The 25,296-nt window shown below is 39.8% G+C and overlaps 1 protein-coding gene across 3 annotated transcripts; it reads left to right on the top strand.

Annotated features, from left to right (window-relative positions):
- Positions 1–5,092: 5,092 nt before the first annotated feature.
- hdlbpa (high density lipoprotein binding protein a) lies at positions 5,093–22,281 on the top strand. Of its 3 annotated transcripts, none has more exons than XM_053321663.1 (28): positions 5,093–5,163; positions 7,406–7,476; positions 11,638–11,749; positions 12,290–12,450; positions 13,941–14,156; positions 14,261–14,467; positions 14,570–14,785; positions 14,904–15,110; positions 15,201–15,308; positions 15,400–15,504; positions 15,620–15,698; positions 15,806–15,945; positions 16,042–16,146; positions 16,240–16,353; positions 16,488–16,574; positions 16,652–16,783; positions 16,872–17,090; positions 17,287–17,508; positions 17,602–17,820; positions 17,925–18,063; positions 18,150–18,331; positions 18,420–18,524; positions 18,613–18,747; positions 19,004–19,147; positions 19,394–19,573; positions 20,223–20,339; positions 20,450–20,590; positions 20,680–22,281. In XM_053321663.1, the coding sequence occupies exons 3-28, from the start codon at positions 11,677–11,679 to the stop codon at positions 20,767–20,769; spliced, it is 3,843 nt and encodes a 1,280-aa protein (XP_053177638.1). In that variant the 5' UTR covers positions 5,093–5,163; positions 7,406–7,476; positions 11,638–11,676; the 3' UTR covers positions 20,770–22,281. The 3 variants fall into 3 exon arrangements, with proteins under 3 accessions (XP_053177638.1, XP_053177639.1, XP_053177637.1); XM_053321664.1 differs by having other exon boundaries at positions 11,638–11,752; positions 18,153–18,331; XM_053321662.1 differs by having other exon boundaries at positions 11,638–11,752.
- The last annotated feature ends 3,015 nt before the right edge of the window (positions 22,282–25,296 follow it).

Genomic DNA, 25,296 nt, shown 5'->3' with positions numbered 1-25,296 from the left:
CCAGAAAAAATTATGATACATAGGCTAAACATTTATATCAAATAATGAACGATAGAAACATTTTTTTAATCGTAAATCATTAATTAGATAACACTATATGTGCTAAAAAAATTACCAGGAGCATTTGTTTTGTTCTTATAGGCTAATAATGTAGATATCTGTACATTTATTTGTAATATATATAATTTGAATACATTGTACAGAATATAACCTTATATTGAACATGAGAAAATACATATCTGGCATATGGAATCTGAAGTATTATTGAGGTCATAGTGGGTGGTGGTGGTGGTGGACTGGAGTGTGTTATAATAAAAAAGTTTTCCTAACATTTTGCCCCTCTCATGTAGGCTATGTTAATACAAGTGGACAAAATATTAGGAACACAATTCAATATAATGCATTTTATTACTTCATATGAATTATAATTAAATTGAAAAAAAATGGTTACACGAAGCAAAAAAGGAAGTTGCAGTGTTTAAATGTTGAAAAGAGCATGAAACAAGTTTTATTACATCAATTCAATCGGCACACATATTTTAACATGTTAGAAAACTCTGTATTTAAAAAAAAGGTTTCCTGAATGCCTAATTGATAATTAATATAAGTAACAATGTATCCATATCAGCAAATTATGAGAGAAAAAAAAATGTTTTCCATACACTGTACACAAAATATATACACTATATGGCCCTATATCAGATTGTTTAGTTTATTATTTGATGGAAAGACTCAAACATGTCAAAGCATCTGAAATTAGAAATTCAATAAATTAGGAATTCAGTTACTATTTTGTGATTTGTTAATAAAATACAAAGTAGTATTATAACACTTAAATTATTTTCCTTGTTGATTTATGCATTTATTCAATGTTTTTCGTTTCTCATTCATTTACAGGACCACATTCTCCTGTCCTTAATAGATGATCTTTTTACTTTATATGCACTTTTTCTATGCCTGATTCATAGTAAGTATGAATATGTTATTGCCTCTCTTTGTTGTTTTTCCTATTATTTTGATTTATTATTATATGATTGTTTTAATCTGCTGTTGATGGAAAGCAGGCACTGGGAAAGAAAGAAGAAGAAAGATAAAGATGTTCAGCTCCCTAAGTAAAAGGAGGAGGCGTGGAGTCAGGACTGATAGGCTTTTCTATGTTCCCTTGCTGTCTTTTGATCTGTATTCATTATCTTCAAAGAAGCCTTGGTCTACTTAAACAGCGCACGCATGTGATGAAATTAGTCTGGTATATGTAGCCTATGTTTGAGTTATGACGTCAATGTTTACTTTAGGGAGGAAACACTAACAGCCTCACGTGTGCCATGTATGCATGCCAGTGCAGTAGCCTTGTAAATAAAAAGTGAATGCATGTCCATAAAGTTGTGGGAGGTAGCAAGATCATTTTTTAAAATCTGAATATAGGAGCAGCAGAGGCAGAGGTATCCTGACTTCAAACACAGGCCTACATTTCCCATAATGCAACTCAAAAGTATCTACATGAAACATTTCCTGCCTGTGAAATGCATCCATCTTTAAAAATCTGTGGCCTCATGTTGATAACTGAGGTTTTTGTGAAACATTTGACATCCCATGCTTAACTCAGGACAATGATGATATCATCATTATTTTCTTAGCCTTTAGAGGGCTCCAGAGCCACAGAAGACATTATACAACTGTTTTTACAGTGTGAGTCACCCCCTTGATGAATAATCTGGCCTTCATGTGCAAATAGGTGGAGTGTCCCTTTAAATAAACACCCTCAGTCATAATAGGGTTATCATAACAAGTTTGACAAATGAAGAATATTTTAAGGATGTCGTGGGTTTTGTCTACGCTCTGTATGTATGTGTATGTGTCTCTTTCACTGTGCTCTTTAACTTTTGGTAAAAGACAGAAAATAAATGTTTTTAAATCATACCTTTCCTCAGCTGTCTCCTGTTGTCCAAGAGTCTGGACACATGCTGTCTCAGTAGTGAGGGAGACAAGAGAAGCAGTTTAAAATATGTGAGGTACTTTCCAATAGGCAGCAGGCAGCTGTGCACAAGGAGACCTTGGCGAAAGCCTTTTAGATTCAGTGGGAAGATGCAAAGCACAACATAAGTGAAACCATTGTGTTGTTATATATATGTTGAACCCATACCGAGAATGGGAAATGCATGGCCAACGATACTTTATGCTTCACTGACCGGTCTCCTTTTCCAAAGCAAGGCAAATTTATTGGTACAGCACATTTCATACACAAGAGCATAGTTAAGGTGCTTTACACAAAACATGAATTTAAGTTAAATAAAAATGTAATTGAGAAAGACAATCAGAATAAAACTCCAACACAATGAATGAAAACCCTGAGTTAGTGCATGCCACATCCCAGACAAAATAGTCTATATACTGAATAAGAAGTGATGAAGCATTTTTTGGGATGTGCCAATTCAAATCATTGGATTGTACTGGCAGTGGTGCTGTCATTAAACAGACTGGGGTATTGGGGACATTGCAGTTTCTTTTTATGTGACCATACAAATACATAAAGCTTCAAGAACAAAATAATTAAATTTGAGCTTGAAGGGTCATTCATGACTTGTGTAGTTTAACAAACTTAATAGATTTCTTCTGGAGCTTTCAGTCTTATCTCATGGCCCTCACCAGTCCTCCAACTGAGGAAACCCCATAAATGAATAAATGCGGTAATTGATCATTTCTTGTGAAGTACATAAATAAATGATGATTCAAGTTGAAGTATAATTAAGAAGTGAGTTACGTTACGTGTAAATCAACCAGTTCCATACATCTCTACCCCTTTAATTAAATCTAGTTTAATGTGTTTATTTTACAGCCCATGTGAAGTAAATGAATAAACATAGCAAGGCATATTATCACTGAATAAGCAGTTTACTCAAACTAAATGAAATTGGTTCTATAATTTATTTCATTCATAAATCAGCTGTGGTCTTGCGAGCTATCCTGAGATGATCAAAACGTTAACATGTTATTAAGCTCATTAAGTGCAAAGAAATGGGTGATTTATGGCAGCGAGAAAGATTTTTTAATGCTGTTCAGCTGCTGAACCTTTAATTGTTTTCAGATTGAAGTAATTTTTCGGCACTCCATCTTAGACAGTTTTGAGTGTTTGTATGCTAGCAGTGAGTTTCCTGCAGCCCTTAAACCACAATAGCATGAGCGTACCTACCAGGTGCTCCTATTTAGATTTATTCATTCTTGCAATGCAGTCAACTGTGGACTCTGTGACCTTGTGCACTGCATCCATTAACAACTACCTGAGGAATGAGTGGCACTGGAAAAGGTAGCCTCTCCGTGTTATGTTATCCTCAAAGACATGGGCAGGATCATTTGGCATGTGTGTATTTGGTCTCTCAGATTCACAACAACATTGTGTTCCTGCACTTGATTCATGACCTTAAACTGGATGGAAGTGAGTGGGACTGGCATGAATCTGTTCTCTTTCACAATGTGCTGAATCTGAAACTACACTGAGAATGATGTGGTTAACAATTTGTTGAAACTGTGCAGCTGTCTCCTCTGAGCAGACTCAAAGCCCAGCCACCACATGCATCTGATCAAAGATGAAGAAAACACTTATAGTCTGTTCAAATCTTTACTTCTGATCACCGGAACCAAGTGTACTTTTGATTCAAGTTAGATTTTCAATAATGAATAAGAGATAAGAGTCCTATGGTTTTTTTGTGTGTGAAATGAATAAAAAGCTTCTAAGATGTTTGTAAGATTGGGAAAAAAGCTGATTTCCAGGACTATGAATATCATACAGTGCCAAACATTTTTTTCTTATGAAGAGGATAAAAAGTCTTATAGGTTTTCTAGACATTTATGGGAATCTGAAGGGATTTTATTGCAACCAATAGGAAAACAAGACAGTCTTCCAACAGGATGAATCCTAAAAGAACCAAAACTTTTCCTTATAAAATTTTGCTAATAAAAAATAAAATTATGAACATACAGATGTGTGAGCCAATATAAAGTGTCTTCGTAAGCTTCTGGGCCACCGCCTGCAGCCAGAGCAGCTTCAATGCTCCCTGGGATTGATTCTTCTCTGAACTCTACTGGAGGGATGAACACCATTTTTCCAAAAGATATTCCCTCATTGGGTGTTTTGATGATGGTGTTGGAGAGTGCGGCCAACACGTCAGTCCAAAATCTCCCATAGGTGTTCAACTGGGTTGAGATCTGGTGACTGCGAAGAATCGAGATTCAAGATCACTTTATTTGTCATTGTGTAAAAATACACAATGAAACACTACCTTAATGTGTAACTCAAGATATATACATGAAAGATTTATCATACACACACTCATCAGAACATGTTCACGTCCACATAATTGCCAACATATGCTTAAAAGAAAGTTAAAAATGAACACATGGTTGAGGGCCATAACACATGATTGGCATCGTGTTCATACTCATCATCGACCCCTTGTACCTTTGGATGGGGCCATTGTCAACCTAGAAGAGACCACTCCCATCAAGATTAACACGTTTCATCATAGGATAAAGGTGATCACTCAGAAGAGCTTAGTATTGATTTGCACTGACCCTTCCCTCTAATGGGACAAGTGGAACCAAACCATGTCAGCAAATTGGGATCCCTTCACTATAGGTGTCAAGCATTTAGACCTGTGCCAGTTTTTCCTTTAAATTGTCACATTGTACACAATTTGTACATGTTTCAACAGGAATTTCATCAGCAAAAAAACAACAGTACAATACAATAAATTCAATTTTGAGTTTGAATGAGTATCAAAAGTCTGACTTAAGTTACAGCAACCCCCCCACTCCCCAAAAAAAACATCCACTCCCAAAAAATGATGAGTTGTCACAGGTCTATGTGGTAACAGATGTAACAAAGAAAGGAAAACATTTAGCCTAGTATATTTTACAATAACTGGATTAAGTGGAAAACACTTACGCAATATTTTCAGACACCCCTCGTACTTTATTTGAAAAAAGAAAAAAGAAAAAAAATGCACATGAAAATAAATGACTTGTAACCGGACTCTTTGACGTGACGTCGGAGGATGTGATTGGTGGGCGGCGCTGGTATATATCCGTCAGGCTTCAATCCCACCTTCTCGCCAGTGGAATTTCATCTCAGTTTCTGCACCTTCAGGGCAGACGAGAACATAAAAATAAGTAAGTATTGTACTGTTTTCTCTACTGGACATAACTCTAGTCTTATTATATATCACCTCTACCTTTCGTGTACGTGTCGGGCGTGGTGGCAGTGGCTTGGAGGACAGTTTTTATCGCTGAACCCTGAGCTTTGCAGTAGGTTCTGGCCTGACTCCGTGTCATGTCTCCGCTGCTCAGCTGTGTGCCTACGTGGACTTAGCGAGCTAGGAGAACAAACTGTAGTGCAAGCTAATATTAGCTCGCAAGCTAAAGGGCTACAGTTCAACTTGTACTTTAACCACTGTCCTAGCGTCGGCCTTATTTCTACGAAAACTAACAGTCCCATGCCTATGAGTGTGGCAGAGTTATTTTAATATAGCTTCATGTCATTAGCTGGCAGAGGTACAGCTTGAAGTTGTGTGTGTGTGGGGGGGGGGGTCTGTTTGAGTGAGTGGAGCTACCTATTAGCCGAGCAGCTACGTGTCACAGTCGCACAGTCAAAGTTTTTAGCAAGTTTGCTAACTAGCTCGGCTTTCTGAGCTAGTAATCCATTACACAGCGGGCTTTTCCTGCTAAAGACCCCACTTCTGTTAATACACAAAGCATCTGCTATTATTACTATATTATGTGTGACAGTTCGGATCATGTTAGTTTGTCTAGATTGTCGTTTTTTTAATGCTAGACCAACGCTATAGCCAACATGACGGGAGCTAGCTATAACTGTAATGTGGCGTTGGCAGCTGTCAGCTAGTTAACTTGGTATCGTGTTAGCTAGCACTCACACTAGATAGCCACTTAAATCCTTAATCTGGGATTTAGGTATAACGTTATAGTCCTTCGGCTCTCAGGTTGTCATGTTGCGGCTAACGTCAAGTTTTTAACTAGCAAGGCGAGACAAGTCAGTGTTCACTTGTTAGCAGCTCATTAACATGAGGGATCCCATGAGCTGCATGATATAACGCCACATTTCTTCTCCTGACTTTTCACTCGTGTGGCTAGGGTGTATTTTTCTGCGTTTGTAGTTAGTTAATCGCACAACAGCACGCATGACATGGTAGTATTGCACGGCAGTGTATTGTAATTAACGCCTTTTACATTTGAAGCCATAGATGTACGTCTTATTAACCGGTTACATGTGTAAGGGGTTGGGACTGGGAGGGCAATCTGTCATTAGTTAATGTAATAATGCTAGTGAGTGAACAGGCCAGATGCTTACAGTGCTAACACTACTATACCAAATGATTACAGTGGGAGCTATGAGGTCATCACATCTCATTTAGTGCCTCCTTTATAAATATTGCGCAAGAACAACAAGGACTGCAACAGATTTCATGCCCCCTTACACTGAATCTGGACATCTATAAAAACAAACTTCATGAAGAACGTGCATACCTTTTTCTTCTCTTTTTTTTTTTTTTTTTTTTTTAAGTGGAAAATTTGACTCATGCTTATGTGCATTGTGGGGTGAGTTGGTGACGCCAGTGGAGCAATTTAGTGATGAAATCTCCTGCACAATAATTGCACAACATATCCATAAATGCTTGATTTTAAAAGTTACCATCCTTTATAAAAAAAAAAAAAAAAAGCAAAACATCCAAGGTGAAAATATGTTGGCTTTTTTTTTTCTTTACCTGGTTCACCACACAGCAGCCTCATCCATCTCCGGGTCTGTCCTTGCGTCGGACCGAGCAGTGTCCAGTTATAGCCAGTTATAGAAGCCAGATGCTTGTCAAGGAGCGTGAGCTCCAGTGGCACTTGGACTTGACTGGTGTTCAAGTAATCGCTTTCTTGGCTGCGACTTTATCTGAATACTTTAATTTTTTGGGGTGGTTTCGGCTTTCGGAGGTGGCAGTGTTTTGGCAGTGTGGTTACATATTTTCCCCCACTGGTCTTGCTAGAACCGTGACTATCAAAATATTCAAGTTGGACCGCTTTGGTTTCAAATTCAGTGTGAAGTGTAGTTTTTTTTGCATTTGCAGTCTGATGTCTCGGTTTTCTGTTTTTAATGACCACTACATATCCACTATTTGTATGTCATTAGCAGTTTATCATTAGTAGTTTGAGTTAATGAGGTGAACACACATGCACAACATTATGAAATAGGTTAGGTAGGTGAAAGTACACATCATTTTAAGTTTCAGGAAGTGAACCACCATAAATATTTAATTTATTTAGCTCTCTTTTAATGTACAATAAGATGCTATTGTGTTTTGTCTTAGTTTTTTGCCCCCCTAACTAATCATTTTTTCTTTGTGGTCCTCAGGCAAAAGCTGGCAGGCTGACGGGAACTTTCACCTTACAGGACGGATTATCTGGTAACTGACCATTTAGCTGGTAAGTTCTCGTGGTTATCAGCGACGTATACACCAACACAAATTCAGTCTTAAGCATGTGGCAGGTTTAGTTTACTCTAAATGTGTTTCCGCCTCCTCGAACCACAGATGGAAAATTGAGGGGGTAGCAATGACGCATAATTGGGATTGTGGAATAAAAAAACGTTGTACTTTTCTCAGTCAAATTTAACAACAGTAAATACTATGTTTATGTAAATTTAGTGCTGTCTGGCTTGTCTTGTATTTCACTAGCTTGCGTTTAAATTTTGGCCAACAGGGGGCAGAAGAACAAAAGCCGCAAAATGAAAAAAGAACATTGTGTCCCGCAGTGTTCTGTATTCATCAAACTTTGTGATTAATTTTACAATGTGCATTATAATTACAACCTGCTCCTTTTTTTAAAGGTAAGGCTTTTTTAAAAGTCAACTTGATGTTCTGGAGACTTGTTGAAACATCTTTTGGATTTTCAAAGTCCCTCCCGCGTAGTTTATTTATTCAGGCTAAAGAAGACAGTGAAAAGGACATTGTTTTATTAACCCCTCAGTATTCAGCCTCTATTCTGGAGACAGTGACTCTAAATTATCCTTCGTCAGAACACTTGAAACCACCATTCACTATTTGAGCTTATTAAACTTTTCTTTCAATGGCTTAAACTGTCACGTTGGACTTAATTGTAGTCATTTTAAATAAAGCAAATATTAAACCTAGTTGGGTTTGCTTTGGCGTGGTTGATTTTCCCACATTATGGTTGACTTTGTTTAACATACTGTGCAAACTACTGCTACGGAAATGTCAAGAAAGTGGGAAAGGTCTACCTCCAAACTTTAATAATTGTTGCTGCAAAGTTGTCTGTATTTCAATACTATATAATCCATTTAAAAAGTCACAGTGGACAGAAGAACAAAGACTTTGCTCAATCTTGGATGTATCTGCACCTTTTTGTAAAGATGTTTAATACAAAAGTGTTTCACTAAAGGATATTTGCATATTTAAATTGGCAACAGGCTTTTCAGACAGTAATGAGTACCGGGCTGAGCAGTCTTAAATTTATGAAGCCTGACAAGGAAGAGGCCACAGAAAGGGTGTTCTGAGATGTGTAGAGGAGGCAGGGGGGGGCGGAGGGGGGGGGGGGTGGGTGGGAGGGGCGAGTAAATGGCCTGCTGAGCTGCCTACCTCCATGTTGAAGCTTCAAGTGAGTTTCCTTCAATAGGCTGTAAAATGGAAAAAAAACAAAAAAACATCCTAATAACAACTAGAGAACAGTAGATATCTGGGTGTTGTCTCTCTGTGCTTTCAGATGAATTTCAGGCACGCTTCGGGGCAAAATCCACCCCTAAAACAATCCACATTCCTCTGCTCTCATTGGCCAGAATTGAAGGTTTCTCTGCCAGCCAAAAAACAAGAGCTGTGACTGTTGATGATATAGAAGAGTTTCATCAGTGACAGTGGAGTACAACTGAGCTTTTGCCCCCTTTTTTTAAATTTTTTATTTTTATTTTTTAACGGAGCACAATAACTTTATTATTAACAGAATTCAATCATCACTTTCAGGTTTATATAATTCAGCAATAAAAATAGCTTTAGGGTCTTTTTTTTTTCCCTCCCTTTTTTTTATTTTTATTTTTATAAATGTCATAGATGAGAGGATTGGTTTTGCGGTCGCTGTCTGGAGAGAATTATTTGGTTCAAAGATCCTGGAGCAGGCAGAGTTCCCTCGCTGGATGTTTGCTTTAATCCTGTTCAACGTGGACACACAGAGGGGTCAGTAGGGGAGGGGGGAGGGGGGGGGAAGAAAAAAAATCCTCTTAACCTTGTAACCTGCTCGCCTACCTACAAGTCTTAGAATAGCACCCGGACAAAGACGGTTCAACAGGAGACAAACTGGTTTATTCAGCAAAGACAAAATGTACTGTTGCTGCGGCTTCCTGCCTACACCACTATTTTCTTTTTCTTTTCCCCCCCCGCCCCTCTTTCTTAGTTGAGGTATAATCTATTTACTCACCGCTCACAGTCGACACACTCTTTTAAACACATTGCTGACATAGTAACAAGAAATGCGATTGTGGAGTGAGAGATTTAGCTTTGTTTGATAAAAGGTAGATTAGATAATGATGAAAATCCCAAAGTCCATCTATGATAAGCTTGTTTATCATGCTAAACACCTGTATGTTACCACTTCAGAGGATCATTCCTATTTTTCCCTGTACGTGGGTTTATCTAGGTGTTGGCTACCATGATGATTCAGCTGATTTTTGAAACATACATATACAACACAAACAGTCAAGCAGTATCATGCAGCATGTCAGTTTTATCCAGATTTGCAGAAACACAAATAAGAGTGATGAAATGTTTATCGATCATTAGATGTGAAGGTGCTGTACCGGTTAGGTTGACACTAAACTTTTATTACCTTGTAAAATTTATATGGTGCAATTTTTAAAGCCTGTGTTGAGGATAAAATAAACAGACACTGCTCTGGTAATAATTAAGTACTTAAAATCTTGTGCTTTCTTTTTAAAAGGCCGTAAAAAAGAATCTGCAACATTACATTAATAAGGCAGTTCAAATTCAGAAAAATACATGTATGGGTATGATTGATTATGAGTTCATCACTCCAAAACTGTACTAATGGGCTTCATTAGGACTGTGTATGTGTGGTATGATTGACTGTCATGTGTACATAAACAGATAACCTCACAACAGTCATTAGGGTTTAATCCAGAAAGCAGGTTGAGTGGAAACTCTGAGGTTGTTAATCCTGAGATGAGGGGAAAGTTCCAGAAGTTGAGGTAACTTAAACCCGGGGTGTATTACCATGTTACAGACCCCCAGGCTTTCTGAGTCGGTCTCTGTCTCCTCCCTCTTACAGAGCCACACACACTGTTTCATCCTCATTGATTTAGTCCATATCAAGCGCATATAAAAGCTTATTAGTGAAGGTTTACTGTGTGTCAGGAACTAAATCCTGCTTGGATATTAGTTACTCTGTGACTATCTTAACATTATAACCACTTTTATGCAGTTGGTTCTTTTGAACAGCAGTTTTTTGCCCTCACATTGAAATATTACAGAGTGAATTCATCCTCAGCTAAGAATATAATCCTTCTTAGTTTTTTTTTAAATTTCATATAACACTGTAATCTGTGGACGTTGATCAGAGGTTGTTAAAACAGTTCCTGCACTGAAGTTTATTGCACATAATGTGTAATCTTAAAACACACAAAATCAGTGAACAATTATCTCTCACTCATGATGTGATTGGTCAAACTGATGGAACATTCCTGTCATAGTTTTCATGTCATATTGGAAATGGTGAGGTTTATTTCTGAGCAGGATTGTGGTGCAGCTGTAGACTTTTTTTAAATTTAAAACTGAATATAGTATAGTATGGGTTTCAGTGACTGTTTTAATTTATCATCCTTAATCATCTTCACTTGCTGCTTTTGTCCCTTTCAAAACTGAGTACATACAATTAAAATCTAATACAAGCCTGATACGCAGTGAGATTCCACTACATCATCAGTTTAGGAAAGTCAGCTCTGGAAAATGATGAATCAATGAACAACGATGAATACAATTTTATTGTGTCAACTAAGGAACTCTTTTCCTCACTTAGCCTCAGGATCTCTCACTGCTGTCTTTCCTCTTTCAGTTTTAAAGACATGTGTACAGTCTGCATACACATGCATTAATGTTACTGTCTCCAATTGATTAAAATGGAGGCTCTGCTTTTTCATGTAACTGTTGCCATGGTGAATCATAGTATCAGAGCTCTATTGATGAACCTAACTCAGAATGAACACACTCAAAGTTGATTGAACTGACTGTGGTCAGAGTTTCCTCTCTCAGGGTTCATCAACTCAGAGTTCAGTTTGTTAAGTCTGCTTTCTGGAATACCACCCATGTTTGGCATCAAATGCTGCTAAATAAAACCCCCCACTATAAAACAGTGAGAAAAACACAAAAACAGAAATCTCCCAAATAACAAACTATTCCAGATTGGCACAAAATTGTGTATTCATGTACGTAATTTCTTAATAGATCCTCACCCATTAAATAGCTGACTCAAATATGTTTTCAGGGCTTTTGTACATTATGCTCTCTGTCTTTTTGGATGTTGCCAATGCAATAAAAAGTAATGTCAACTTTTTTTTTCTTCCAGTGGCACACTCGGACTCTGTGTTAACGTGGGATTTTGACCATGAGCTCAGTCGCTGTACTTACGCAGGAAAGCTTCAATGAGCACCGCAACGGGCTCTTGCCAGAGCAGAGTGGTGGTGAGTATTTAGTTCTCCAGTGGATGTTTAATGGTGCAGACACATTGGATCTGGCAACGTCAAGTAGACGGATCCCATTTATTTTCTATTCAGAACAGGAGATGGATACAGCATGGCGAGATGACGGACCAACCGCCACATCTGAATTTGCATAATCATCACTTAATCTCAAGTTTATTTAAATGCAGTCAGCACACAAAACTTAGATCAAACTACGCAGCGCTGATCAAATATGAATTTCTTACAGCATTGCCTATTTTACATCTGAAATGTTTTCAGAAACACTAGTATGCTGTTGAGCTGTAAAATTGAAGTTAGTGACATGGCTGCCATGTTGAAAACGGCAGAACAAAGACTAAGCACTCCCCCAGCTTGCAGTATGTCACCACCGCCTTGAGTGCTCAGTAGTCCTCTGTGTCCCAGTGTGTTGTTGCCAGCTTCATTGTGTTTGCACTGTAAAGCTGCTTGATGGTAAAATGCCAACACAGAGCCAGACATTGAGTTGTGTCTTGCCTTTTTTTTCTTCTGTGTGCTCAGCTGGTGGTGCAGGACCTGGTGAGGAGGAGGAGGCCCTTCCTACCTACAAGGATGCCTTCCCACCTCTGCCCGAAAAGGCGGCCTCACCTGAGGGGACCCAGGAAACTGCCAACGCCTGGACATCTAAGATCCGTCCTCTCAAGTCTTCTGTAATCACCCAGGTATAACATTTTTTTAAAGTTACTGCCACATTAAACAAACTTCGCTTTTCTTACAAAATATGCCCCAACTTGTGAAAGCAGTGGATCAAAATGTTCCACTTGACAAAACAAAGCAAGAATCCTCTCCTGTACGCACATTGCAGTGTGAGTGTATATACTGAACAACAATAAAATAAAGCCACTCTGGATAAATTGATTATAAATCTCTGTTCTCAGATGGGTTTCTCTCTGCCAGTGTTTGGAGATAACATTAAGGCAGTGTACATGTACCCACACAGGTGTTTTCACTTAGTTTTGGCTGATTAGACCGCTGCTCAAGTTGAAGATGGGCTGAACGATGCCAGTGAACTATGTGAAATCACCAGACTCTCTCACACGCTGCATTGATAGTCTCACACACACACACACACACATATGCGTGCACTCTTGCTCGCTCGCTGCAGATTCCGGGAGAGTGTATATAATTTGCGGGCATCAGGGACACTCCCGGAACTCCCAGGAGAGTTGGGATGTCTGCACTAAAGCAATAACCAGCGCTATAGGGGTATTTGTAGCATCAGAGGTAGAGTTAGTCCAGTTAAGACACTTAATTGTTCAGTAAGGTCTATGGACATGGCTGTTTTTAATTAAGTTCTTGTTTTATTGTGAACTTCATTATCATCTAATATGATGAGTGCACACTGCAGTTACAAAAGGGTCACTAGATGATTCTTTCCTTTACAGTAAGCTTCCAATTGACTGCTGAAACAAGTTATTGTTACATTATACAGCTAATAAATACATTGTAAGTACATTGCAAACAACTGCCGGAGATGATATCACTCATGACTAGTCTAAAAATGGCATAGGCATCTGTGCTAAAAGGACCCGAATCGAGGATTTGGAGAATTGTGACACCCTTAATATATACTGAAAAGAATAGTAGGTGTACAGACAGTCTGTACACAATCCTGAGAAAGAGGTGTAATCACGTAGAATAATTAAAAACACCTGTTAGTGAACCACAGAGGCTTTAATAGAATATGTAGAAAATGTGTTTTATTGTAATAACATAACAGAAAGCTGTTTTTTAGTGAATAATTGGTAGAGCTGGCTTTAATTCTTATGAATAAAATATAATATTACTGCTTGGTTTTCAAAAGGAAGACTTTGCTTTATTGACTATTTGTTTTATTTATAACCACAGCATACTTTATGCTAGAAATGTTTTTATTTTTAAATTTTTTTTTATTGTGATCTGCTACTTTTCTATTGGAATGTTTGCTTCTCTTCATATTCATGGACCATATTCATATTTTTCGTAGTAATTACTAGTATATCTTGTCCTACTGGTTCTATGAGGACTTCATTTATTTGGGCTGGGTGCCATTGTAAATTTTAATGGTTTTGCATGTTTAACAAATTTAAGAGCATAAGTTTTGTTTACTTTGAAAGGTCAATAAGGACGAGATTAAACTGACTTTGAATTACGCCTCTCCTATACAAACTAGGTTTTCCATGTGCCGCTGGAAGAGCGCAAGTACAAGGACATCAACCAGTTTGGGGAAGGAGACCAAGCAAAGGTCTGTGTGGACATCATGCATAAGACCGGAGCCCACCTGGAACTCTCCTTGGCAAAAGATCAGGGTCTTTCCATCATGGTTTCTGGAAAGTTAGATGCTGTGATGAAGGCCCGCAAGGAGATTGTGTCCCGACTGCAGACTCAGGTCAGGCGATCCGTCTTTCTTAATGATAAATGCGTATCATGGATGACTTTTGTATTTACGGTAGACAACCGTTGTGCTAACTGTACATTTCTTTATCCAAACAGGCTTCAGCTACTGTCGCTATCCCCAAGGAGCACCACCGCTTTGTCATCGGCAAAAATGGGGAGAAACTGCAGGAGCTCGAGCTCAAGACAGCCACCAAAATCCAAATCCCACGACCTGACGACCCCAGCAACCAGATCAAGATCTCTGGTACCAAGGAGGGCCTGGAGAAGGCCAAGCATGAGATCCTGTTGATCTCAGCTGAGCAGGTAACATGACTCATCAGAACTGGTTCACTTTTAAGAGTGCCTTCTCACTCCTAAAGCTGTGATACTTAATTTTTTCCTTGTTTGTCTTTTTCCTCTTTTAAGGACAAGCGTGCAGTGGAGAGGGTGAACATTGATAAGGTGTACCACCCATTCATCACCGGAGCCTACAATAAAGTGGTAGGAGAGATGATGCAAGAAACTGGTGCCCGCATCAATGTCCCCCCTCCAAGTGTGAACAAGACTGAGATTGTCATCACTGGGGAGAAAGAGCAGGTGGCCCTTGCTGTGACTATGATCAAGAAGGTTTATGAAGACAAGGTATGACTACAGTTTGTGTTGCTATAGATTATTACAGTGGTAAATAATGAAGATATGTACTACATTTTAGAGTTAAATGTTACATAAGTCCTTCATCAACCATTCTTATGTATTGCAGAAGAAGAATGCCACTACCATCGCAGTGGAGGTGAAGAAGTCTCAGCACAAATATGTGATTGGTCCCAAGGGAAACACCCTGCAAGAGATCCTGGATAAAACTGGTGTCTCAGTTGAGATCCCACCCTCTGACAGCAGCTCAGAAACTGTCATCCTTCGTGGGGAGCCAGACCGTCTGGGTCAGGCCCTCACTGAAGTTTATGCCAAGGTAAAATGATCTTGTGAAGACTGACATTGATAAATGTTTGAGACAGTGACAAGAAGAAGCAATAATTAACCAATCACTTTCTGTTCACAGGCAAACAGCTACACTATTTCCTCGGTAACAGCTCCCTCTTGGCTTCATCGTTTCATCATTGGCAAGAAGGGGCAGAACTTGGCCAAGATTACCCAACAAATGCCCAAGGTCTGTTTTGGAATGGTGGATTTCTTATTTGTGGCCATTAAAACACTTAAGATTTCCTATTTAACTTTTTTAATATATATTTTGCATATAGGTGCACATTGAGTTCACTGAGGGAGAAGATAAGATCACCCTGGAGGGTCCCACCAAAGATGTGCAGATGGTTCAGGGCCAGATTGAAGTCATTGTTACAGATTTGGTGAGTAATGTCTTGGATCTAGACTGAAAGCCTAATGTCAATCAAATGTCAAGATTAGGTGCTAGAAAGCAGGTAAGGATATATATTATTGACAATGCCTATTTTCGCCTTAAAGGTAAGCCGTATGGACTACACAGAGATCAGCGTGGATCCCAAATTCCACCGTCACCTGATTGGAAAAGGAGGCGTTAACAGTAAGTACAGAGTTACTCGCAAAGGCTGGTTTACTGAAGTGTGTACAGGTCAACAAAACCTGGATCAGCATCCATCTCAAACTACATATTTATCGACCCATTTACAGTCAACCGCATCAAAGAACTGCACAAGGTGACTGTCCGCATCCCCCCTGACAATGAGAAGAGCAACCTGATCCGTATTGAAGGGGATCCCCAGGGTGTGCAGGAAGCCAAGAAGGAGCTGCTTGAGCTTGCGTCACGCATGGTTAGTAGAGACTTCAGTTCACAGGCAAGAAGCTGCAAATTGGATCCCGTTGTGCCATTACTAAATATACTCGTACTCTCTCTCTTTCTCTCTCAGGAGAATGAGCGTACAAAGGACTTGATCATCGAACAGCGTTTTCACAGAGCCATCATCGGCCAAAAAGGGGAGAAGATAAAGGAAGTGCGCGATAAATTCCCAGAGGTGAGTTGGAGACTGTTTATATTGGCTGGTGTATCTTGTCTGTACTGAACTCATTAAATTGACTTTAATAACTATGAACATTGCTCGTCTCAGGTCATCATCAACTTCCCCGACCCAGCACAGAAAAGCGACATCGTTCAACTTAGGGGCCCACGAACCGAAGTGGAAAAATGCTCCAAGTTCATGCAGAAGATAGTGGCTGAAATGGTAAATCTTGAAGAATTTCTCTAAACTCATGTTTTAATTTCAGATAGTTTGGCTAAGATACCATTTAGTACTACTATCAAGTAGTTATGAATGGCAAATTGAATGTTAATGTTTTAATGATTTCTTTTGGTCAGGTGGAGAACAGTTTTTCTGTCTCGGTTCCCATCTTCAAGCAGTTCCACAGAAACATAATTGGAAAAGGAGGATCAAACATTAAAAAGGTACTGGTACATCGTTTAATGAGGTTGCCTATCAGCCCCAGTCTGTTTTTGACCTAAAGGTTTATCTTGCTTTCCAGATTCGGGAGGAAACAAACACAAAAATCGACCTGCCTGCTGAGAACAGCAACTCTGAGATGATCGTCATCACAGGCAAGAAAGCAAACTGCGAGGCTGCGCGAAATCGTATCCTTGCCATTCAGAAGGAGCTGGTAAGCATTGTGCACAAACGCACAGCTTGGTATCTAAATGTCTTTTTAATCTCTCACATGTGCCTAATCGGTGTCTCATTGTGTCCAGGCAAACATCACAGAGATGGAGGTATCTATTCCTTCCAAGCTGCACAACTCCTTGATCGGGTCAAAGGGCCGTTTAGTTCGCTCCATCATGGAGGAGTGCGGTGGCGTGCACATCCACTTCCCCACTGAAGGCTCAGGGATTGATAAAGTCACCATCCGAGGCCCTGTAGAGGAGGTGGAGAAAGCCAAGCAGCAGCTGCTTGCGCTGGCAGAGGAGAAGGTATGTATGACTGTTTCTGTGCTTACATCACCAAATGCTGGAAACGTCTTCTTTCAGAGTCCTTTCAGCTGTTCTAATATAAACAGAAAGTGTGCAAATGTGAGGTTTTGGCTGCTGAGGTTTTAAGGAAAAACTGAAGTTTACCCCATTCTTAAAATGAGTTGAGTACAATTGTTCTGTAAATGTTTTTCCCCAGCAAACGAAGAGCCATACTGCCGAGCTGCGTGCGAAGCCAGAATACCACAAGTTCCTTATTGGAAAAGGCGGCGGAAACATCCGTAAGGTTCGTGACAGCACCGGGGCCAGGATCATTTTCCCCACTGCTGAGGACAAAGACCAGGAGCTCATCACTGTGATTGGCACTGAAGAAGCTGTGCGAGAGGCCCAGAAGGAGCTGGAGGAGCTCATCAAGAGTTTGGTAAGGCTCCAAATGAGTTTTTAACCTAGCAGGCCAAAGCTTTGGTTCTTACAATGCCTGAATATTAAACAAATGTGCCATCTTTGGTTACAGGACAATGTCGTCGAGGATACCATGAACGTCGATCCTAAGCACCATCGTTACTTTGTGTCTCGCCGTGGCCAAGTCCTTAGAGACCTTGCTGATGAGTACGGTGGCGTGATGGTGAGCTTCCCTCGCACAGGGATGGCGAGTGATAAGGTCACCCTCAAAGGAGCCAAAGAATGTGTGGAGGCAGCCAAAAAGCGCATGCAGGAGATTGTTGAGGACCTGGTCAGTGGAAACATTTTAAAATGTTTGTTTTTTTTCTTTTCCTCCTGTTGTGAATGCAACTGATATCTATTTTTCTTTTCCCCCTTTTCAACATTACTTCCCAGGATGCTCAAGTGACCATGGAGTGTGTGATTTCTCAGAAGTTCCACCGTTCCATCATGGGTCCCAAGGGCTCACGGATCCAGCAGATCACCAGAGATCACAATGTACAGATTAAGTTCCCAGAGCGTGAGGATCCTCAAGGTAAAGGCACACTCAGTTTGGAGACTTGGTAATGGCTCATAATGTAATTGTTCTCTCATCAAACTTTGTCTGGTTGACTTTTTCAGCAGCAGCAGCAGCAGCAGCAGCAGCAGCCGCAGCTTCTCCTGCCGAGGCTCCCATCCAGGAGAATGGGGAGGCCAACGGAGAGGTGAAGGAGCCTGTTGATCCAAACGCACCCAAAAAGTGTGACGTCATTGTGCTTTCTGGCCGCAAAGAGCGGTGCGAGGCTGCCGTGGAAGCATTGAAAGTCAGTATCATATCAGAGCTCCATGTTTTTAAAAAAAAAAATTCTCATAACTGTTACTTTGTTCCCTAACTTGTCTTCTTCCCCTCAGGCTTTGGTTCCCGTCACTATTGAGGTGGAAGTGCCTTTTGAGCTTCATCGCTACATCATCGGACAGAAAGGAAGTGGAATTCGCAAGATGATGGATGAATTTGAGGTGCGCGTTACAGATTTTGGTTGGCTAAAGGAAATTGTTTTTTCTATTTTGCTTTTAATTTGTAGTGACCTCTCTGTTTGTTTTTCAGGTTAATATTCAAGTGCCTGCTCCTGAGCAGCAGTCTGATAAAATCTCCATCACTGGCTTGGCCAATCACCTCGACCGCGCCAAAGAGGGTCTCTTGGATCGCGTCAAGGAACTGATGGCTGAGCAGGAGGATCGGGTTAGTATGAGCTAAGCGCTTTCTGGTTTACGTTGTATTTTGAAGTGTCTCTGCAGTTTTGATGACTCACATACTCACGTGGAGCAATTAAAGTTATCTAAGAGTTAAACTTAACCTCAAGATAATCTCTTATGAGGAGTAATTATTAACTTTTCCCACAGTAGATGACCTTCTGTTCTAGTGGAATAACATAAAACAGGTGTCAAACTTGTTTGAGTTGTAACCCAGAGGATTGTTTCTACCAACCCCTCTGCAGGCACTCAGGAGCTACAAGCTGACCATCACTGTGGACCCCAAGTATCACCCCAAAATCATCGGACGCAAGGGTGCCATTATTACAACCATCCGCACCGAGCATGATGTTAACATCCAATTCCCCGAGAAGAACGATGAAAACCAGGTATAGCTTTTTTTCCCCTGCAGCAACATCCTCAAAGATGCATTTGATTTCATTACATATGAAAAAAGATACAGAAAATAAGGTTGCTGTACTGCATCAGGACAGCAGGTGGTGCTAAATTACCAGTTCCTTCATGATAATACTTCAAGAATACTATGAAAGAATAGAAGGAAGAATAGTAAAAAGAAAGTGTTTTTTTGCTGCAGGATGGGTGTTAATGTGAAGTTGGCTGCTGTTTCTCCACAGGATCAGATTACTATTACAGGGTATGAGCACAAAGCCATAGCTGCGCGGGATGCCATCCAGGCCATTGTGAACGATCTGGAAGACATGATCTCCGAGGACATCACCCTAGACAGCAGGGTCCATGCCCGCATTATCGGAGCCCGCGGCAAGGGTATCCGCAAGATCATGGATGAGTTTAAGGTGAGGCTGCTTGAGGGGGTGGGGGTGGATTTTCTCATCGGTGCTTAAAAACAACATAGATGGATCTTTATCTTTATTATTCCACTTCAACACTTTTTTTATAGTATTTAAACATACAGATAGTTAGAGGTTTGGTAACTGAGGTTTTGATATATTAGCCTCTGAGATGTTTTTTACCACTGCAAATTCTTATTTGGTATTAATAAGAAGTTAGGTTATTATTAAGAATCTTTCTCATTAGAGTGAATGTTATTTTCTGATCACATACCTGCTCATTTTCACTCTAGACGATGATGGCATGGCTCAGACTTAGGTAGTGTCGATTGTCACTGCTGGGGTGGGCTGTGTTTGCGGGGGGAGGGGGTCGGGGATTGGCACTCTTGTAATCCCATCAAATCTCTAACAGCTACACATAAACAAGCTTAGCAACAGGCTTCTTCCTACAGGTGCGGGGGCTATTCAAGGTGGAAAGCAAGGTTATAGACCCATGGCGAACCGGCTCTGTGTGAGCAGTTGACACGGTTGCCCTCGGTGGCAGAAAATAGAGAAACATAAACATATATATTTACAGAGGGGGGTTTTAAAAAGAAATCCAAATTTGACCAGTATCCAGTGTTTTAACATGTCTTGGTCATCTACCTTTTTCCAGGTTGATCTCAGGTTTCCCCAGAGCGGAGCTGCAGACCCAAACCTTGTGACAGTCACAGGTCGTCCCGAGCTCGTGGATGAAGCCATCGACCACCTTCTTAACCTGGAAGAGGAATACGTAAGCTTTTCCGCCCACTAAAACTAATCGATGTCTTACTGCAGGTATTATAAGAAATGCCTGTTATGTTTACTGCCTTTTTACATTTTGTCGTGTCCATTTCTTTCCAGATGGCAGATGTTGTGGAGAACGAGGCAAAGATGGCTTACATGAGGCCTTCTGGGAGTAGCGCCGCTGCCATGGACGAACACCGTGGCCCATCCAAAGGCTTTGTGGTGAGGGAGGCTCCATGGACCACTGGCAATGAGAAGGTGAAGCATCTGCACACAAAGTTTGACATAGTTGAGAAGTAGAATTTCTCAACTCTTTCATAATCTAATATTTATTTTTGAACTTTCAGGCCCCTGATATGAGCAGCTCTGAAGATTTCCCCAGCTTTGGAGCCCCAGTGCCAACCAAAGCCTCTCCCTGGGGACCCAAACGCTTCTAAGCCGTTGCTGCTACAGACGGGGCCCGAACATAACCGGACACAATCTTCCCCTCCATTGTCCCCCTCCCTTCTTGACCTGGACTGACCGCTGACCCTAAAAGTCCTCAGTTCTGAGAATGTCATCCTTCTTGTCTACTTGCCCTCTTGCAGGTTTCATCAGTCTAAGAAAAAAAAAAAGTGCTTTCAGATACTGTAATCAACTTGTGAGCTTCGTATCTGCATTAAATAATAACTGTCGTACGCTTAAAAGAAGAAAAAAAACAAACAAAGTGACAGATGTTGCAGTTAAGTCTACGCAGTCTGAACGACTGACATTTAAATGTTGATTAGATCTGACATTTCATTGTGGTTTTGAACTGTTATACCAAATTAAACGGTGGCCAGACATCAGTTTTCTTTTGAGCTGCCCTTTATCATAGTTGCCTTTGCAGAGTGGGGTAAAAAGGGGAATCTAATGACTGCTAGTGACATGTTCAGACATGACACCTGACCATCGAGGGGCCAGCTGTTTCAGTAACCCACCACCACCACCACCCCCCCTGCCCCCTTCCTCTCACCCCCTCCTGCTTTTTACTCATGTAGCTGAGTGAAATTTTGTCGGTCGTTTAGCCCTCAAGCACATCGTAGTGGTCGTCCTCTGGTCACATCTTTCCATTTTTTTTTTCTTTTTTGCTTGTAACTGTGCTCGTGTGAATATGGTCAAGTAGTGGCACGTACTCGTAGCCTTATGAATTGGTGAACTTTTCTAAAGGGGGGGAAGGGGAGGGAGGGAGGGAGCGGTTTCAGCCACTACAGAATGGCACCCACTCAAACTGCCAGATGCTCGGAGATCATGCCAGAACTAAAAAAAAAAAACAAAAAAAAAAAAACAACTCCTTTACAACACTAGGCCTTGAGCTCCAACGTATCAAACCTCACACTAACTGTTGAAGGAAACATTTTCGACATAGAGAGAAAAAAAAAATAAGTGAATCACTATAAAAAAACAAATGACTGTGTTTTTTTTGTGAGCAAACTAGCAGACCATCTCGTGCCAACTGTGTCTAGTGATGTCCTCTGTTACTCATCCTCTGTATTGGGTCAGTGTCCAGTCCCTTTGTCTTCCAGTTGCTATGCAGATTTTCTGTTTGAATAGCAATGGCCCTTTTTTTATCAGCCTTACAACTAGAAAGATACAAACCAGGTAGAGATGATGTCAAGGTGCATTTTTTTTTTTTTTTTTTTTTTTTTTTTTTTTAAATGGACAACTGGAAAGGTATGTTTATTGTTCCTTTGAAAGCTCTCGGAACATTCTTTTTCTCCCCCCAGTTCTTGTAATTAGTTTGAGTTTTTTTGCCTGAGGAGTGCAGATTTAGCTCGTTAGCTGCTAATTCAACATCTAGCATCAGCCTACCTTGGTTTATATCCTCCTAGCAATGAATGAAAGATTATGCAAATACCATTGAAGTGAACGGTTACGGATGACACTGGAAAAGAAATTGTCCAAAAAGTCAATAAAAATGGAAAATCTTTGTTATGTGTCCTGTTGTCTTCTGTGAAAGAGCAAAAAAAACCTCCAGTCACGTACCACTGATATCATAACAGTGGTAAATATGGCACATTTGCATCTTATTTTTTGACAACATCATATAAGAACATATATATATATATATATATATAGCTGCATCCATATTTTTGTTCCACCTCTAATAATGTGTTTATAGTCTATTATGCTGAGATTGGCATAAATTGTCAAAATCCTAGACTGACACTGGTGGAAAGATCAAGGGGTCACATGACTAACATATTTGTACCTGTACCAACTTAATTTCACCTCACTCTACAAGTCTTGGAGGACCAACTATCATCACCATCCTTATAGACACTGCTGACATTACTAAAATATATTAACATGAGTGGCAAAGATAAAACTAAAATTAGGGGATTTGTTTCTGTTTAGTTTTTACATTTATTATTATGCAGCACAACTCATATTACATGTAAATCCACGTATATGAATGTATATAAATTCTCATATAACGTATCTTCTTACAGCCACGTCTTCCCCAGTTTTTACTACATTTCCTCAAATTTGAATGTGAAGTTGGCATCCTTTGATTTTAAAACACAATCATATACAGGCAGTGTAAAATGTTCAGGTTATTGGAGAAGATGAACTGATGAGTGACAGCTGACACTCTATGGCCTTAGAACAAAGTGTGAAACAACCTGGCACACTCAGCTAATGTTGCCGTGTACATTCACTGAGTATTTCCCTTCAGGACAGAAAGGAGAATGAGCTTCAGATAAGTAAGTGTTGAGCTCCCTGCTGTGTGTTCTTGGTGTAATGGAGGTCATAATGTGCACTGAGCTTTGTTTGCACATGTGGTTTTATCCACAAACTGAAGCTGCTGCTGTTACAAACACATTTAACAGGAACTCAGCTTGCAGGCTTTGAATAAGTTGGAATTTGACCAACTTCTAATTATTATGTCATTATCACCTGTTGGCTGTAGTTTGTGCGCTGTGGAAGAATTAAGTCCTTGTTTTGTTTTTAAACTTTGCATTACAATGAATTAATAATACTAAACCTCAATAGGCCTTGTAGGGTTATTATTATATATGTCAAGCATATACAGTAGGACTATAAGTCATGTATATGGTGCATGCATTCATATGTTTTAAATATGCAGATGTTTAAATTCAATTAAAGTCTTAATCTGTACCTACTGTATATCAGAGTATGACATAGCATTATTCAGTGCAGTACTGTATCATATTTTTGTTTGATAAAAAACATGGATAATCATTTCTTAATGATGTGCGTGCTTTCTTTTGGATGTGAACATAACATTGTTTAACTAACTGAATTATATTTGCTTTGATGCATTACAGTACATTAGCACAGTGAAACAGCATGCTATACTACATATCTGAATTTAAAGCTCCAACCAACAGATTTTTTTTAATTAAGCAATTAACATGTAATAAAGAAACAAACCATTTAAATTCTATCTTCATTTTTTAACATCATTAGTAAAATGACACATTGTGCCGTTTTACAGTACTACTGAAATGAGAATTTAGATGTTTTAGACTTTAGACTAGGCCTCAGTTGAAGTTTCAAAGACTTCTTTAAAGAACATCTGGTCTCAGCCTGGCCCATGTCAACCACTACTAATCACACACTAACCATCTAACATAACATATGTACAGGATCCAATCACAGCTGAATGTTATCTACTTTTCAAACCCCTTAACCTAAAGCACCCTTTAAATGTTTCCATGTCACGCTGTTTCTTTCTATTTCTATATATAATACTCTTTACATGTGCATGTTTGTGAACAACTCAAATATAGAGAAAAGAGTGGAGGTGAATTTTATTTTCCCTCTCATCCGCTCTCCTCTCCAGAGCTGATGAGGTGCACTTGCAACACCCGAGAAGCGCTCCTGTGTGTTTTAAAGGAGCAACGTAAAGCTCTCACCAGAGCTCTGAGGCATAATCATGACACAATTAAGATAATTTCCTAGCGACCGCTGGTGGCGAGAAAAGCAATTTTTACGCCTTGTAATCGAGTCTGGCTGTCAGATTAAGATAGCAGGTGATTTGAGGGAAATTGTCTTGGCTAACTCTTTGGAGTAGGATCCAGGTGGCCTCAGGTATCTCTTTGCCCATTGAGGTTGCCCGGAAGGTAATACAGTTTTGATTTTGAAAATGAAAGAAACATTTGAGTGGTGGATTTGTGTCTCTGGGCATTTTTTTTTCTCGTCTTATTACCTGCCTTTGCTGCCATCTACTTTTGCATCTTAAAACAGCCAAGTGGCCCGTTATCTCTGTCTCACTTTCTTTCTCTGTCTCATTTTTTTTTCTGTCTTTCGCTTGCCATCCAATGACGAGCTCGACATTCAACGTGTACTATATGCGATTAACGTGTGTGTGTGTGTGTGTGTGTGTGTGTGGGGGGTGTGAAAATGTGAGCAGGATATGTTTGCATCCTGCTGCTGACATCTGGCAATTTAAAAGTGCTTTACATGCAATGTATAAAAGCTTTAAGACGAGATATAAAAGGAAAGAGGTGATATTTAAGTACACGTAAATAGGATTTCAAGAGAGAAATTGAATAAAACAGGAAAATAAATTATAAAGTGCAGTCACAATGTAGTCCAACATATGAATAAATAGTCTCAAATTGAATTGGCAGCTCATGTATGATTCAGGCACACAGGTGATTTCATGTAGGCTGATTAGAGCTCTTCTTACATCTGTGTGGGTGTGCACAGACTGTTTGATTGACATTTCCTGGACTCTCTCGTTAACTTTGTTGCACCTAGAGGGGCGGGACAAAGGACATCTTTATCATTGTATTTGAGCCTCAGCTATCTATCTTTTTAGCTGTTAACATTCATTACAAAACACATTCAAATTATGATAGTAGTAGTAGTAATTTAACTTAATAATGACAAAAATAAAACATGCTTTTGCGAATGTTTTAAGAAACCAAAAGCTAGAAAATGTATTGTGTATAAATATACAGATTGACACTGAG

This window comes from Scomber japonicus, chromosome 7, assembly GCF_027409825.1.
Source record: "Scomber japonicus isolate fScoJap1 chromosome 7, fScoJap1.pri, whole genome shotgun sequence".
NCBI lineage: Eukaryota > Metazoa > Chordata > Actinopteri > Scombriformes > Scombridae > Scomber > Scomber japonicus.
The sequence above is the reverse complement of the archived record's forward strand: the minus strand, read 5'-3'. Positions and strand labels throughout refer to the sequence as shown.

Coding starts and splice junctions, on each gene's coding strand:
- hdlbpa (XM_053321662.1), top strand. CDS start 11,677: ATGAGCTCAGTCGCTGTACTTACGCAGGAAAGCTTCAATGAGCACCGC. Junction 17,091..17,286: donor TTGCGCTGGCAGAGGAGAAG/GTATGTATGACT, acceptor GTTTTTCCCCAG/CAAACGAAGAGCCATACTGC. Junction 18,064..18,149: donor AGAGCGTGAGGATCCTCAAG/GTAAAGGCACAC, acceptor TGACTTTTTCAG/CAGCAGCAGCAGCAGCAGCA.